Raw genomic sequence first — 14997 nt, 5'->3', positions numbered from 1 at the left:
GGATTTGCGTGTCCGTCGTGCTTCACCCGTTACCGACTTTTTTTTTTCTCCTTCTTCTAGCCCACATCATCGCTCTTGAATAAATACCAAACATCCCATCCCCACAGACGGTGAGAGCGAAAGTTGCTCCGGTCCCCACGGGGCTCCGTTGCACGCGCCCCCACGGCAGCTTTCCTGTTGTCCCGGTGGGGCTCTCCTGTTAGGCGTGGGGAAAGGGAGTGAAGGAGCCGGAGCTGGGCGGGGGAACAACACACACACAACCCTTGCTTCCAGAATCCTCTTGCAATTCTTGAATTAATAAAGCACAAAGCGAGCGTGGCTCGGAGCTCTGGGAGCGGGGCAACGACTTCGGGCTGGGGCGAGCGGCGGTCCGCAGCCCTCGGGAGGCGAGCGCGGGGTCTCCTCCGGGCGCCCTCACGGTAGGAGACGGGCAGAAAGCATGAAAAGAAACTGTTTATAGTAAAATAAAGGAAATCCGTTTCAAGTACCCGGAGTAGAAGCAAGAACGTTAAAAATTAACAGCGGAAACAGGAAACACTTAGCTGAGTAAACATTGTCTCAGAATTTCACCGTAGTAAAGCGGGGAGGGCGCAAGGTGCTCTCCGGGGCCGCGGCCGCCCGCCTCCCGCCGCCGTACCTGGCGCGGGGGCCGCCGCCGCTGCCCGCCCCGCGTGGGGCTGGCAACCGGAGCCCGCAAGCGAGAGAGCCCCGCTCCTCGCTTACCGGTTTGGTGGCAAAGATCGGAACTGCAGGAGTTCCTGCGCGGTGAGAGATGAACAGTCCAAAAGTGATGTTTGGAGGGCAGGAGCGCGGCTCTCCGCCACCGGGGCGGGGGGGCCGGGGAGGCGGCGGGGAAGAAAAGAGGCGCAGGGGTGGCTGAGGTGGACGGGAGGAGGCTTCGCCCCCCGAATCGGCCCCGGGAGGTCTTGCTTTGGAAACCCCCAGCGAAACGAGCGTATGCCGGGGCAGCTGCGCGGCGGAGGAGGTGACAAGCGGTACGTCCTCGGCAGCCGGGTGCGGGGGGGGGGGAAGGACCGAAAGCATCGCTTCAGCTGGAAGGACGCCGGCCGCTTGCTTTGCCTCCGCCTTCGGGTTTCAGTGCCCCCCTTTCATACCGGAGGACTCCGCCTTCGCCTGGCGTTCCCCCCGCCGCTGCCTCTGGTGCTCCCCGGGACACCGGCGGCCGCCGCCCGGCGCCCTCCGCCCCCGCCCGTGGGCCGGTACCAGCTTTCGGGAGCGCCCCGGCGGTGCCCGCCCGCCGGCACCGGCCTGCTGGAGGGCGGCAGGACAGGTCGCTCCGAACGGTGCTCGGCGCCGGGGAGAGACAGCTCGGCTCGGCAAGCTCGACATGCTCCCTCTCTTTCTGCATGTTTCTGCATTCCTTCCCCCCGTTCCTGCCTCTCTTCTCCAGAAGCCTGCGGAGCTCTTTATGCTCCCTGTCCCTCGCTTTCCCCGGGGCTGGGTCGTTACCGCCTATCCCCGACTCCGGCTGGGCACAAAAGCGCTGCTTGGGGCTGCAGGCAGCTGAACCGGGGCGGAAAATTTGGTCGGACGAAGGCAGAAACCCATCCTTTTCCAGCGGGCACACGCCGCCCCTGCCTCTGCCTTTGATCGGATTGCTTGTTGACCAAGCTCAGAAAAACGCAGCAGACTTCGGCTCTATCCCTCGATCTGTACCAGTGCAACGTCGGATAATGAAGGGGTTATTCTTACATACAGCGAGCTGGGATTTCTTTCCAAATAGGGAGGGTTTACGTAGGTTTGTAAGGAAACCCGTTCGCGATGTAGCTACGAAGAAAAATATTGTGAAACCGGGGAGGTTGACACAGCAGCTTCGCAAGCAGAACGCCAAGGCGCTGTCTTTGATCGTCCTCCCAGTTGTGCTCAGCGGTATAGACGCATCGCAGTGCCATCTGCCTCGGGCCAGCAGCAAAACAAAAGTTTCACATGGCAGCACAAACATCCTCGGCGGCTTCTGCAGCTCGGCAAGAGAGATCCTGAAAGCGTTTGTTCCTTTTCAGACGGGAGATGTCGAATTGGGAGATGTCGAAAGGGCTGTAAGAGCTTAATAAACCTCGAAGGGAATTATCCAACTCCTGTTTCATTGCCTTATGCTTCACGGACACTTTACGAAGACCGAGAATAGTTCCGTTTTGATGCTAAAAGTTGTCATTATCAGGTACTTCCAGGACAAATAAGGGGGATTTGATGAGTGTGCTGAGGCGCAACCCTCTGCTGCAGGTTCAGTGCTGGTCCCTGGGTGAATCCATTCAGCCAGTGCGGTGTGATTAACTCACGTAGTAGGGGAAATCGCGCCAAGAGAGACACTCGGTCGCATGGAGAGAGATCTTTACATTAAAAGGTATTTAGTTCCACCGAGGCTTTAAAAAGTAATCCAGAGCAGCACAGGCGGAACCTGGCACTCCCCGTCACAGAAATCCCGTCCTTCCCTTCCCAGCCGAGTGCAGTTTAAGAGGGGCGAAGTTTGAATGGGCAGGAGGTGAAACCTGCGCCTGGCTGGGATGTGAGAATACACCATTTGCTTATTTTCAGGAATAAATCGGGGTCAAAGAAAGAACAGCAAATGTTTTCAAGGCAGGCAACCAAGCCGAATCATGGCCATTTCTAGGCTTTTGTTGTTGTTGTTGCTATTTTAGTACTGTACTGTTCTGTTCACTAAAATCTTCTGTGCACCCAGAAAGATTTCCGATGAGAACAAGATGTTTGTCCTTTAACACCACATTATCAACAGAGGTCATTTGCTATTTTTCAGTGAATTATCCCTTTTATTTGTTTATTTATTTGATCAGCTATAAATGAAAGTTATTCGTGTATATAAAACTGAAGTTTTTACTGTTGAAATTGAACTGTACATGTTTACTACAGGAAAAAATATCAACTCTTGTTTAACAAGACATTATACATCAATAAGCAATAACCTTGTGGAGGATTTGCAATCACCTGGTCTATAAAAACAAGCAGGACAAATAACAGCAATTTATATGCAAAAGTAATGATTTAATGACTATAAGCGAGACAAAGCAATAGAATTGTGCTTCTTTTGCAGACTGGAGACAATGAAATGTTTAACTACAGTTTTCCCGTACAAACATGAAACAATATCCATATAGAATAAACACCCTCACAAATGTATAACTGATGGGTGATGAACACACACGAAGTTCGACCAAAGCAAAGCACAAACTGAAAAGTGTTCTGGGCTGTTCATATTTTATGGTGGAAAAGTTCCTTCTACTGAAAAAATAATACCCTTAGAGCCTCTAATAAAATGCACCTATTTGCAGGCCATTAAAGAGGAGGCATTCTCCACAATTTATTGGAAATATTAAAGTACCTGTTAAATTTTAATGAAGTTAGTACTGTACCATATACATATATATTAAAACAAATTTAGATAAAATGCCTTCACCCAGCGACTTGCTGGTTCCTTAAAATTTATACCAAATAGTTTATGGCTTCTATAATGATTCCATGTGCTTTTAAAAACACAATCCCACCACACCAAATAATAAAAAGGTAATCAAACAGGTCAAAGACTTCCATGTCCCTTAACTTTTTTCTTTCTTTTTTTTTTTTTTTTCCCTTTACTGCATCACTTCAACATTTGGTAAAGTAAAAATATACCGCTCGGAAAAAAAGACAAAGCCAGTAAAATCCTTTTAAGATTGCCAATTGCCTCCGGGTTATCAGAGACGTGAATGTGCTTCCCCAATACTGTAGCTCTCACACGCAAAGTGTTTCTTGCAGTATGAGCAAAGCTCAAACAGGCGGCATCTGCAAGGGTCGAACCAGTTTAGAAATTTAACAACCATATCATGAGTGCATGAAACACAATATTTTCTTTATAGTATTTATAAATATATCATACAATACTGTTTCCTGTTATGTCATATACCAATATGGCATTGTACAATAAGCATAATGCCATCTGATTCTTACAAAAGCGAATCATTTAAACAAGTCAGTAAATAAAACGGTAATACCCGCTTTTAGGCATACAGATTGTAAAACTGAAGTTTACTTTTCTTTTGATCGGTTCTGCGCAGCAACAGAGAAGTAAAAGATGCAACATAAGAATCAAAATGGCTAATACGCAAAAATTGTTATTCACAGTGACATGGCTACATATATGCATTATTCTATGCATATTCTTTCTGTTTTCTTGGATTTCAAGATGAAAAAGCACTTGCTTTCTACAGGTTCACAAAACAGCATAAGAACAATAACAATCGAAGAGAACGCAATGGAGGAGTTAGTCTGGATTAACAAACTACTTCCCAGGATTTGTATCAACTTCTGGAGACTCCCAAGTCCAGATGATGAGGACGGAAACAACTCCGCATTGTTCAGAACAGGTGATGGTGTAACTTTTGTTTGCTTCCGAGTCCTCCAAAAACAATTTACATTTCAATCTTGCGTTTGCCCATCCCGAATGTCACCTAGTCCGCCTTTTATAGCCAAGTTCAGTGTCACTACAAAAGAAAGCAATTTGGACGATAGTCACATGGATTAGCATCTATAAAGCTGTAATGGCATGGAGAGATCTATATAAAGGAGGGGTGGAGGGGCGGTAGCCTGGTTGGCACATCAACCAGATGAAGTGGCCGAGGAGCCATTTATCGATGTTTTCCGTGCTCTGTTGGTAAAGGAGGACTGGTGGTTACTGCTGGGGCTGCTGCTGGTGCCGTTCATGGTGCTGGAGATGTGGGGGAACTGGGGGTGAGGAGATTGGACTGGCGTGCTAGGGCTGGGCAAACAGGAGGAGGTGGAGGGGATGCCTCCCGCCGGGCTGCTCGCCTTGTCGCTCCCAGAGTCACTTTCCAGCTCCCCGCTATTATTCAAGCCTTCCCTCTGGTGACTGATCTTCATCCTCTTGCAAGTAGGTCGGACCCGGTATTTCAGGGGGAGAGGTCCGTTCTGCAAGGCAAAGGGGAGACCCCGGTAAGCACCCTCCCTGGGCCATGACCCACACCCCGCACCCCACTACCGCGAGAGGGCACTTCGGAGATACTCACCCGCCTCCAGGTATAGATGTAGGCAATATCCATTAGGGTGTAGTAGTCCTTCAGAGGCTCCTCCTCATACATCACATCGATCTGTTCAAGAAATGAATCCTCGCATTAAGGAGCATCCTGGCATTTACCCCTAGCGTACGATTGCTCGGAGATGAAAGTTGCCCCGCCACCATATATATCCGAAAATTGAAAAAATACTATACCGAAACCAGCAGGGAATAGGGAATTTTCACATCTATTACATATATTTTAAATACATTAAGGAGCAATTTCTTAATACCTTGATATTTACAGCAGTAAAAAATTACAGAGTGCCACCAAACTCTCTGGACAGATATTTAAAAAATGCTCATAATCCCACCACCAGAAATACTTGGTGGTTAGCACTGGCTGGAATGGGCTGTAATGAGAAAAGAGGTGCTAGCCAGCATTAGCAAGCTTAGAATAGCAAGACCCATTTTTAAAAAGTGACTCTTTCCCCGTAGGTACCTGGAAAGTGTTAGGTATATCCATTTTACTCCGCAGGAACTTTCTTAGATGCATCACTGTCATTGCTGCTGGGCAGCGTAAGTATCTTTTGTCATTCACCTGAGGGCACAGTAAAGAAAATCAGTCTACTGGGAACAAGCAATTACTCCCACCAAAGTTGTATTTTAACATTTCATGTAATTTTAAAAAAATGCACTTTATTATATGATGAACTATAATGTAACAATTTCTGTTGCCTCAGAAGGAACAACAGAAATAAGTGGTAAATTAAAGTTCCAGAGAAAGTAATAAAAAATGCAACTAATTTTATTCATGAAGATTGGTAGCTCATACTAAGCCCCTTTTTAGGATATATATGCCTTACATATTAATTTTCGATTAATTAATACTTTATTAAAATACAAATTTATTTCAGAATTTGACAAAAAAAAAAAATCAGATTCTGCTTTAAAAGCAATACCGCAGGTATTTTTTACTTTAAAAAGTTGATTATATATACGGCTGTATGAAGGTGTTTTACCTCTTCTGTACCTAGCACCATAATAGGAGGTGTGCTTCTTTTGTTCTAGATACACATACTTATGTATTTTTTTCACGTACAAACCTGCCCCAAAGGTGTTTGTGTGCGCTATGTTTCCTCTGCAGTAAAGGAAAGTTATTTACCTCTTCCTTTGATTTTTCTTTCTCCTTATTTCCTTTTCGTTCCAGTCTGTGAGAAGAAACGAAACAATTACAACAAATAATAAATATAGCTGCTACCAGTCAGGTAAACAGAAAATATTGCCATTCTGGAACTTGCCTATTCTGGTCAAAGAATTCAATGGATAAGCTTATTATCTCGTCGTCTGTTATAATTCTTTTGTCTTCGTCAGCCACTTCTCCCCTGTCTTCATTAGAGCCATTGGCAGCTGCACAGAAATTTCCACAATAATTTACATTTTGAAATTCAAATCAGGAAGAATGGCAATTCTCATTAACAAGAAAAAAAATCATCTTCATAGTAAGATTACAAATTAAAGCTACCTAACTACTAAAACAATAAACTTCTATTATGCTGAATTTACTTTTTTAAATTCTGTCATGGTAATACATAATTTGTAACTTAAAAAGGGAAAAGCAAAGCATCTAGGTCAATGCTACATCTATTAAAGTTGTGAACGAGAAGCTTTTACCATCAGCCGACGGATGAGCAGCATAAAAATCCCTTCTTCTTTTCATTTCATCTAGATGGAAAAGCATACATTTTTCTCTTAGTATTTACTCTGTAACTCTGGGTACTGATACAGGATAGCAGCTCTGGTTTTGTTTTTCTGCTCTTAAGAAAATAATTTAACTACTTACTTTTGAAAAGGCCTGGTACTAGCTTGTACACAATATCTTGGAGAGTTTTATCTGACCTGAAAAAAGAACAACCCCAAAACATAAAATTAAGCAGACGAAGTGATATTTTAATCCAAACGGCAGCTCCTCATTTATAATCTTTCACAACAATGAGGCATCTTTCACAAAGTGGGAGGCTGGTCATAAAAAGTGAACTGACGAGACCCTGTAGTCAAACTAACACTGCTCTAAATACCGCTATAAACCACAACTCATCTGTGCTACCGCAACTAAAAAATAATCCTCCCGGACTGAAGGAAGCCCTTAGAACCGACATGTCCTCCCTAGAAAACAAAGAGAGCAAAAAGTAACACTGACAAGAAAAATATTTCTGAAAGGAGAAGCGTGCTTTAAAGGTTTTGCCTCACAGCTCAGGAAATTTCAGCAAGAGTTTTCCTGACTAGGAGGGATGGCTGGAGTGAAGCACGTCTGGGAGAACCAGAGAGTGGAGGCAGAAACTGTCGGGATGGTACACATGAGAATGGGGGAGAGGGAAGAGGCATGGCAGCAATGGTTGGAGTATGCAAAAAAAAGACCAACAAAAACTTTCTGTCTCGAATCCTGAGAAAACTTCAATTTCAGCCAATGACAAAACTCCAAAGACAGAGCATACACACGCGTTAGCTTGTAAATTGACAAGTCCTTTCAGATTTAAATCGCGGACCAGGAGATAACATCAACACGGCTGCTGCTGCTCTCCCCATGTAAACTACAAGAGATGCGGGGTGCGTGTTGCATCTTTCTCCTACCTTATATTCAAAAGCGGTCGAGTTTTGTGAACTTGGACATCACAGATGGGACAATACTTGCTGGTCTCCAAGTAACGCACGATACAGGTCTTACAGACTGGAAGTCAAACACGAAAGCCTTTTAGTGATAGTGGTAGGTGACGCTCAGATATGCATAGATAGAGGTGCGATTTTCTAAACTATGCAAGCTAGAGCAAATCGTCCATTGTCAGCAACGCGCTGCTTAAGCTAAACAAATACCCAAATAAGCTGCGATTACCATGAAAAGGAGACGCTTAGAGTACATATATTATTACTTTAACAAAGACCGTAGGGCAGTCTCAGAAAAACTGCACGGCGGCCAGGCCACCTATTTCCCCGCCCGCCGGGGAGGCGGAGGGGCGGCGGTCCCGGGCACCTCGGGGGGTTTGGGCTTGGGGGTTTGTTGTTTGTGGGTTTGGGTTTTTTTTTTTTTTGTGTGTGTGTTCCCGGGATGCCGGGAAAGGTGGGAAGCGGCGAGGGAACAACGCGGAGCGCCCGGTCGTACTTACAGGAGTGGAGGCACTCTATGATGGTTGTTGCATCAATGAAGTACCCGCCGCAGAGCACGCACATGAGATGGGGGTTTAGCTCGGTTATTTTGATTCTGGTTGTTCGGTGCATTTTGGCGTGGCGAGGGGCGGCTCTGAAAGACACACACACACACACACACACACACACACACACACACAGAACACCGATCAGCGGGGACGGACGAGCGCGGCAGCGTCCCAGGTGCCGAGATCCGGCGCGTCCCCTTCCCCCGTGCAGCCGCATCCCCGGGCGCGGGGAAGATCGAGCGCGGAAGGCGGCGGCGGCGGCGGCGGAGGCGCGGGGCCGGGCGACGGGCGAGGGCCGGTCCCGGGGCCGGCGGGGCGGCCCCGCACCGCCCCGCACCGCCCCGGGCCGGCCTGGGCGCAGCCCCGGCGGAGGCGCGGTCTCGCCGCGGTACCCACCGCGCCGCTCCCCCGGCGGGCACGGGTCCTTCCCAGCGGCGCGGCGCGGAGCGGCGGGGAGCGGCGACCGGCTCGGGCTCCCCGGGAAGGCTCGGCGGCGATGCGGCGGGGCGGCGGGGAGCTCCGGAGGGGGGGACGGCCGGGCACCGGGCTGCCGGCGAGCAGCACAAAGGGGAACCAGCGCCTCCCGGTGCGGCTGCCCTGGCATTTCCGGAGAGCGGGGAGGGGCGGCGGGGGGAGGGACGGGGGGGGACACGCACCTCGGAGCGGGGCCGGGCACCGGGGCGGCGGGGCCGGCCCGCCAGGGGGGTCCGGGCGGCTGCCGCTGCTGCTCGGTGCCGATCCGGATCTGCTCCGCTCTCCGAGGGGGTTGCTATAGCAACTTACACTTACACTTGGCATCCTGCCACCGCTGGGAACACACGAGAGCCGGGCGGGGGGGCGGCCGGGGGGGGGGGGGGGCGGGCCGGGCCGAGCCGAGCCGGGCCAGGGGGTGGGACGCGGGGCCCTGGTGCTGGCAGAGGGGGTTGGAGGAGCCGAGGAGCCCGCGGGGGTCTGGGAGCCCGGTTGCGAAGGGAGGGGGAGGGCGGGGAAGGGGGGGGGGCGGCCCGGGCGGGGTCGGGGTGCCGCAGCCCGGAGGGTGCCGGGGCGCGGTGCGGGGCAACCGAGGCGGCGGGAGCTGCCCGGGGCGCGGGGTTGGGCCGGGCTTTGGGGTCTCAGCCCGGCGGAGGCGAGCGCCAGAGGCTCCTCCCGAGCCTCGGCCATTTCGGATCCTCTCAGGGGCCTCTCTCCACGTCGACTCGGTGCGAGGAGCTGGTCTGAGATCGCTCCGCTCCCCCTCCGCTCCCTCCCTCTCCCCGCCGAGCCGCGCCGCGCTCCCAGGGACCGAGCCCCCCGCACCGCGGCGGGGTGCCGCGCCCCGCTCCCGCTCCGCGTCGCCGGCATCCTCTCTCCTCGCTTCCCCCCTTGCTCTCCTTCCTTCCTTTCTCTCCCCCCCCAAACTCTTTCTCTCTCTCTTTCTTTCCTCCCCCCCCTCTTTTCACTCTCGTTTGAAAAGCCTCCCGCGGACGAAGCGAGCGCGGTGCAAAGTTTTGTAAGAGGTGGAAAGAGAGTTGCAGCACCAGGGTAAGGTGTTTGGACGGGAAAAAACAAGCCACCGGATCCTTAAACAAACCCCCTTTTCAGCAGTAAAGCACACCGAGGGGGGAAAGAAAAAAAAAGCCCAAACCGACTTTAAACGGTATATTAGTGACAACATGCGAAGGACCATGTGACCAGATCATTCCTAAAGCTAAATCAACACCTTGTCAACACAATGCAGCGACAAGAGTGAAAAACAAATGTCATTTTCACAGTCTGAAACCCATAAACCCCCATCGGATGCACTGGCACCAACGTTAAATGCACACATACTATTTAAAATGAGAGGGAATAAGAGCTAAAGGGGAAAGTACACTGGGGGAAAAAACCCTGTCAGCCACGTCAACTGGGGAGTAAATTATTTTCAGTCAACCAGATCCTGAAAAATGTAAGGTAACAGCTTTGCTCCAATGCGAGCTCTTAATTTCCCCACATCCCTGCTCCCAGCACACCGGCTCCCAGCCTTGGTTCCCACTCTCCCTGAGGCAGAGCTTGAGAGACACCCCTTGCTGCAGCACCCTGCGGGCTGGAGAAGTCTCAAGATGCGAAGTTCTCCCCAGCCACTCGCAAACTTCGATGTTAGGCAGCGAGGAGAAAGAAAAAAGAAAAAGGGAAGAAAAAAAAAAAAAAGGGATCACACCAAGCTTTCTAAAAGATTTGAATTTCGGCCAAACTGCCCAGGACCGGGGTACAATATTCCTCAAGAAGTGTGCACAGCGCCAACGAGCGACCCTAGCCAGGAAACTTCCCTCGCTGCTGCAGAAGAACCCTCGAGCGAGCACCAGATAAAACTCCCCAGCACCAAACCACAGCCGGCCAGCACACAGGCGAGCAAAGTGCCAGAAGCGCCAAGCCAGACCAGGTCCCCAAAGCTGAGAAAGCAAGACCCCCGCTGCATTGTCCTGGGGTTTAAATGTCGCTTCCAGGGTCCCTGACCCCCCGCTTCTTACTTTTACACTGACACCGAGGGTTTGCTTTCCCCAGAAAAGGCAGAGCCCGGGCTTCTGCACTTCCCTCTGAAGACTCCAGCGCCCTGAAGTCGGCGGCTCCGAGGTCCCTTTAGGTACTCAAACGTGGGCAGGCTGCCTTCACGGTTCTGTGTTTTATTTGTTCAAGTCACTACCTTATAATTCATAAATATCTGAACCAAAAAAGCCAGCAGTGACCGAGGTCACGCAAGTCGGCTGACCGAGAATTCCTTCCCAGCCCTGACAGACTGGGACAAACCTTTCAAGACATTAACGCGTTTATTTCACGCAGGCGTAGCCCCTTCCTAAATGGAGGGGGATTAAATTCAACCGTGAAACCTGTTTTGTCGAAGCAACCCCTAAACGCGGATTATTTATTGCCCAAAGTTAGCGCATTTTCAACGTGCTGGGAGCTATCTTTGAAATCAGTGATCTTTCCCCCAGCGAGCTGAACCAGGCGCCTAACTTCTCCCCAAAAGCCACCCGTACAGGCACACGCACACGCGTGTCTGTGCCTGCGGGTATGTAACACGAACGCAGCGCGTTTCACTACGGCAGCCTGAGCTTAATATTTGGGTAGGAGGGAAACCCTTTCAGATTTTTTCTCTGCTGGGGCTGATAGCACGGCGAATACCACCACTTCACACCAGTCGACACAAACAGCCTCTTAACCGGGACAATATATATTCCCACATTAACACACGGAACAACTGAACGTAAAATATACAGAGATAATACTCGCCAGAGGTAAACACTGCCGGCCAACTGATTGTTTAGAGGCCTTAAACGGGTTATGTCAAAATGAAGAAAAACAGAAGTGCATTCTCCTGCGAAGAATCAGCTACCTGATTAAAAATCTATAAAGGCAATAAGCTATCAAACCTTGCTCGACATGTCTCTAACAGAAAATACATACACAAAAAATAGAGGCATTGCTCGGGTAGGTTTGTGTACTTTGCACCCCTCTCCTCTTGGAAAACTCTCTCATCAGGAGTAAAGCAGCCGTCATTCTACATCTTCACCTATTATCAGTCAGAGCCACTTTTACTATCGAGCCTGTTATTACTCTCTCGTTTAAGAATGGCCACATATGTTTTAAAGGAAGGACGGTGCTTCTTTCAGGGAAGTCACACGGGGCTCAGACCTCTCTGTCCGGCTCGGTGCAGCGAGGAAAGACCTGAATATTGGCAACAGAGTGCAAAAGCACCCCCCAACCCCTTAATCTGCCTCCCTGGGACTAGGTGAAGGGCACTCTCCGCCTCCTTAAAAAAATACACTAAAATGTTAATTTTGTACTATCCAAGCGGTCAGGTAGGTCGACCCTCCGTGTCTCTGGCAAACTGCAACACAAGTCTCTCTCAGTTTCCAGGACGCGCTGCACAGAGTCACTCAAAGTAGTTTTTACTGGGCTGTATTTCCAGAATACCCCTGGTCTTTGGGACAGTCCCATGTAATTAGTTGCTCTGACCACTCCGGACTTCGGAAAAAAAATAAAATTAAAAAAAAATAAATCCTTTTAATGCCAAGCTTGCAAATGGGCACACATGCCCAGGTTTTCCTCAACTTTCCTGGAGAGTGGAGGAGGGAAATCAAAGTTTCTACAGGCTGAAAAGTGACTATCTCACTGTTACAGAAATGCAATTTTTCTGCTTATTTTTACCTGATTATTTGCAAATATTTACAGTACACACAAAGAAATATCCCGCGCTGTATATTGCCAAGGCCATACAATTACAAAAACATACACACCAGCAACTTTCCAGAGCTGCCCCTCAGCAGCACGAGGAGCCCACTCGTGACACCTTTAAGATCTGACAAAGGATTTAATGTAAATTCACCCTCCCCGGGCTCAGGAGGGAAAAAAAATACCAATCAGAAAAAAGAAATTAAAACCCCCCCCTGCGTCCCACAGACACATCACCTTTGCTCCAAAGGCTCCAGCAAACCGCACGCCCCAGCTCCCCAAGATCGCAGCCAAACTGCCACCCTGACCCCCCAAAAAAGTTATTTCTCGGTGTTGGCCACCCCTCTCCTCTTCCAGCAGGCGCAACCCCCCGAACTTTAGCATTTCGGGCAGAAATGTAAGAGGAGGCATTGGAAACAACTGGGAACCGCCATCTTACAACCCATCCAATTTCACACAAGTACTTGTCCAACTTAAGTTAATAACATTTTCTGCTGGGTGCCCCGACGCCTAACAACCCCTCCGGGAGGATCGCTACCCCCCGCTGGCTCTATCTCTATAAAATGGGTGCGTTATCTGACATTTTAACCTCCTCCAGACACATTTCTTTCGGGGAGGACTGAAATCACTTGACCCAGGCAGCTCCAGATTTCACGAACGTCCCTGTTTAATCAAAATCTGCCTTTAAACAAAGGGCGCTGAGGCCGGGCTGGCAGCAGGGTCTGGAAATATAAATATTCTCCTCGGGGGCCATGTGCACAGAAAGGTTTTAGGGGGCGTCTGGAGAAAGAAAGGAACTAAAATTTGCAAATGTGGGTGCGTAACGCGAGCGAGTGCACAGGCTGCTGCTGCTGCTGCGTGTCTATATGTGTGTGTGTGTGGCTGGAGCAGCCTGTCAGCGCTTTTCCCATACGGAGAGCTCGGGGGACACCTAGGCTCCCCTTTGCAGCCCCCAAACCGGCCGAAAACCGCCGCCGAGCCCCCTTCGCCCCCCGCCCTTGGTGAGGCGACACCTCGCTTCATACGTACCCGGAAAACGGAGCCGGTGGGTGATGATCGGAGCGGCCAAAAAAGACAATGAAAGTTAAAAGTCGTTCAGCAGAAAATGAATGTGAGCCAAGCGGCCATCTTGAAATGAACTGCAGACGCTGTCAATTGCAATAAGCTTATTGCCGCCGCCGCCGCTGCGCTCCGCTCATTTTAGTTACAAAACACCCGGGTTTCCTCCGCTCGTCCACCGGCCCTTCTCGCTCCCTCGCTCTCCCTCCGAGTTCGCCGCCCGGGCGGCTCAGGCGCTGGGAGCGCAAAGTCTCCCCGGTCCGGATGGGTCCTCTCTCCACCAGCCCATTGTCTCTCCCTCTGCCCCCCGCTCCGCCTCGCGGCCTCGCTCGCGTTCCTCTTTTTTATTATTATGATTATTATTACGAGTATTATTGTTGTTGTTATTTCATAGTTGGTGGCGGGGACCCGGGGAGGGAAGGAGGGCGGGCGGGCGGGCGGGCGGGAGGAGGGCGGAGGAGGGAAGAATGCAACGCTGAAGGCACACACTGGAAACTGACACCGTCCCCAAAATGGCTCGGAGTTCGCCCGCCCCGCCAGCGTCACGTGGGGCGCCTCATTCCTTAAGGGCGGCCTGGGAATTAGCGGCGCTGCCGCCGGGGCCCGGCAGCCTCCCCGTGACCCAATCCCGCAACCCGGCCGCCTCCGCCTCCCCCCCCCCCCCCCTCCGCCTCCCCCCGCTCCCCTCCCCCGCCCGCCGCCCCCTCCCCTCCCTCCTCCCCTCCCCCCGGCCCTGCACGCGCTCGCCCGCGCGCCGCCGATGCCTCCTTTTCCCCCGCCGCGCCGCCCGCCCGCCCCCGACCCCCGGCCCCGCTCCGCGCTCGCGGCTCCCGCCCGCCTCCCCCCGCAAGAGCCCGCCGCCCCCTTCCCCGCGCCCCCTCCGCCCGCCCCGCCGCCCCCTCTGCTCCCCTCCCAGGGTCCGCGCCACCCCCCCTCCGACACCCCACCCCACCCCCCCGACCACCCCGCGAGGGTGCGTCCCCCCGCCCCGCCCCGCCCGGCGCTGCCCTCTTCATCCTGCGCCGCCGCCGCCGCCGCCGCCCTAACCGCACGCCGCGGCCCCACGCGCCGCCGGCCCCCGTCCTCGCCTCGCTCCGCGCACTTGTTGCGCCCTCCCACCGGGCGACCCCACGGCACCCGCGGCCGCCCCGTCCCGCCGCGGACCGAGCATTGCCATCCCCCCCGGCGCCCCCCCCCCCCCCCTCCCCGCGGGAGATCGTGCCGCGGCCTCGCGCCCCCGCGGCCTCGTGCCGCTGCCCTCGCCCCGCAGGGGCTGCGTGTCCCCTCGTGGGCCCGCGCCGACGCCTTCTCGCCCCGAGCGGCGGCGGGAGCGGGCGGTGCGGCCAGCCGCGGCGTGTCCCCCGCCCCACGGAGGGGACGGGGAGCGCCGGGCGGCGCCGGCGGATCGGCCGGGAGGGAAGCGGGGGAGCCCCGCGGGCACTCGCTGCCGCCGGCGCGGCGGAGCGCGGAGGGAAGAGCCGGGCGCCGCCGCGCTTCCTCCGCGGGGCCGCTCTCCCC

At 52.4% G+C, this 14997-nt stretch overlaps 1 protein-coding gene across 1 annotated transcript; it reads right to left on the bottom strand.

The window, feature by feature from the left end:
* Positions 1-2997: 2997 nt before the first annotated feature.
* Positions 2998-13988, bottom strand: BMI1 (BMI1 proto-oncogene, polycomb ring finger). Its single transcript, XM_064444781.1, has 10 exons — positions 13450-13988; positions 8185-8318; positions 7655-7751; positions 6867-6922; positions 6698-6748; positions 6325-6433; positions 6189-6234; positions 5526-5624; positions 5037-5117; positions 2998-4938 (listed from the first exon to the last, which is right to left on the bottom strand). The coding sequence occupies exons 2-10, from the start codon at positions 8294-8296 to the stop codon at positions 4609-4611; spliced, it is 981 nt and encodes a 326-aa protein (XP_064300851.1). The 5' UTR covers positions 8297-8318; positions 13450-13988; the 3' UTR covers positions 2998-4608.
* Positions 13989-14997: the final 1009 nt, after the last annotated feature.

This window comes from Phalacrocorax carbo, chromosome 2, assembly GCF_963921805.1.
Source record: "Phalacrocorax carbo chromosome 2, bPhaCar2.1, whole genome shotgun sequence".
Classification (NCBI taxonomy): Eukaryota; Metazoa; Chordata; class Aves; order Suliformes; family Phalacrocoracidae; genus Phalacrocorax; species Phalacrocorax carbo.
Note: the sequence above shows the minus strand (reverse complement) of the source record. Positions and strands in the feature narration are given on the sequence as shown.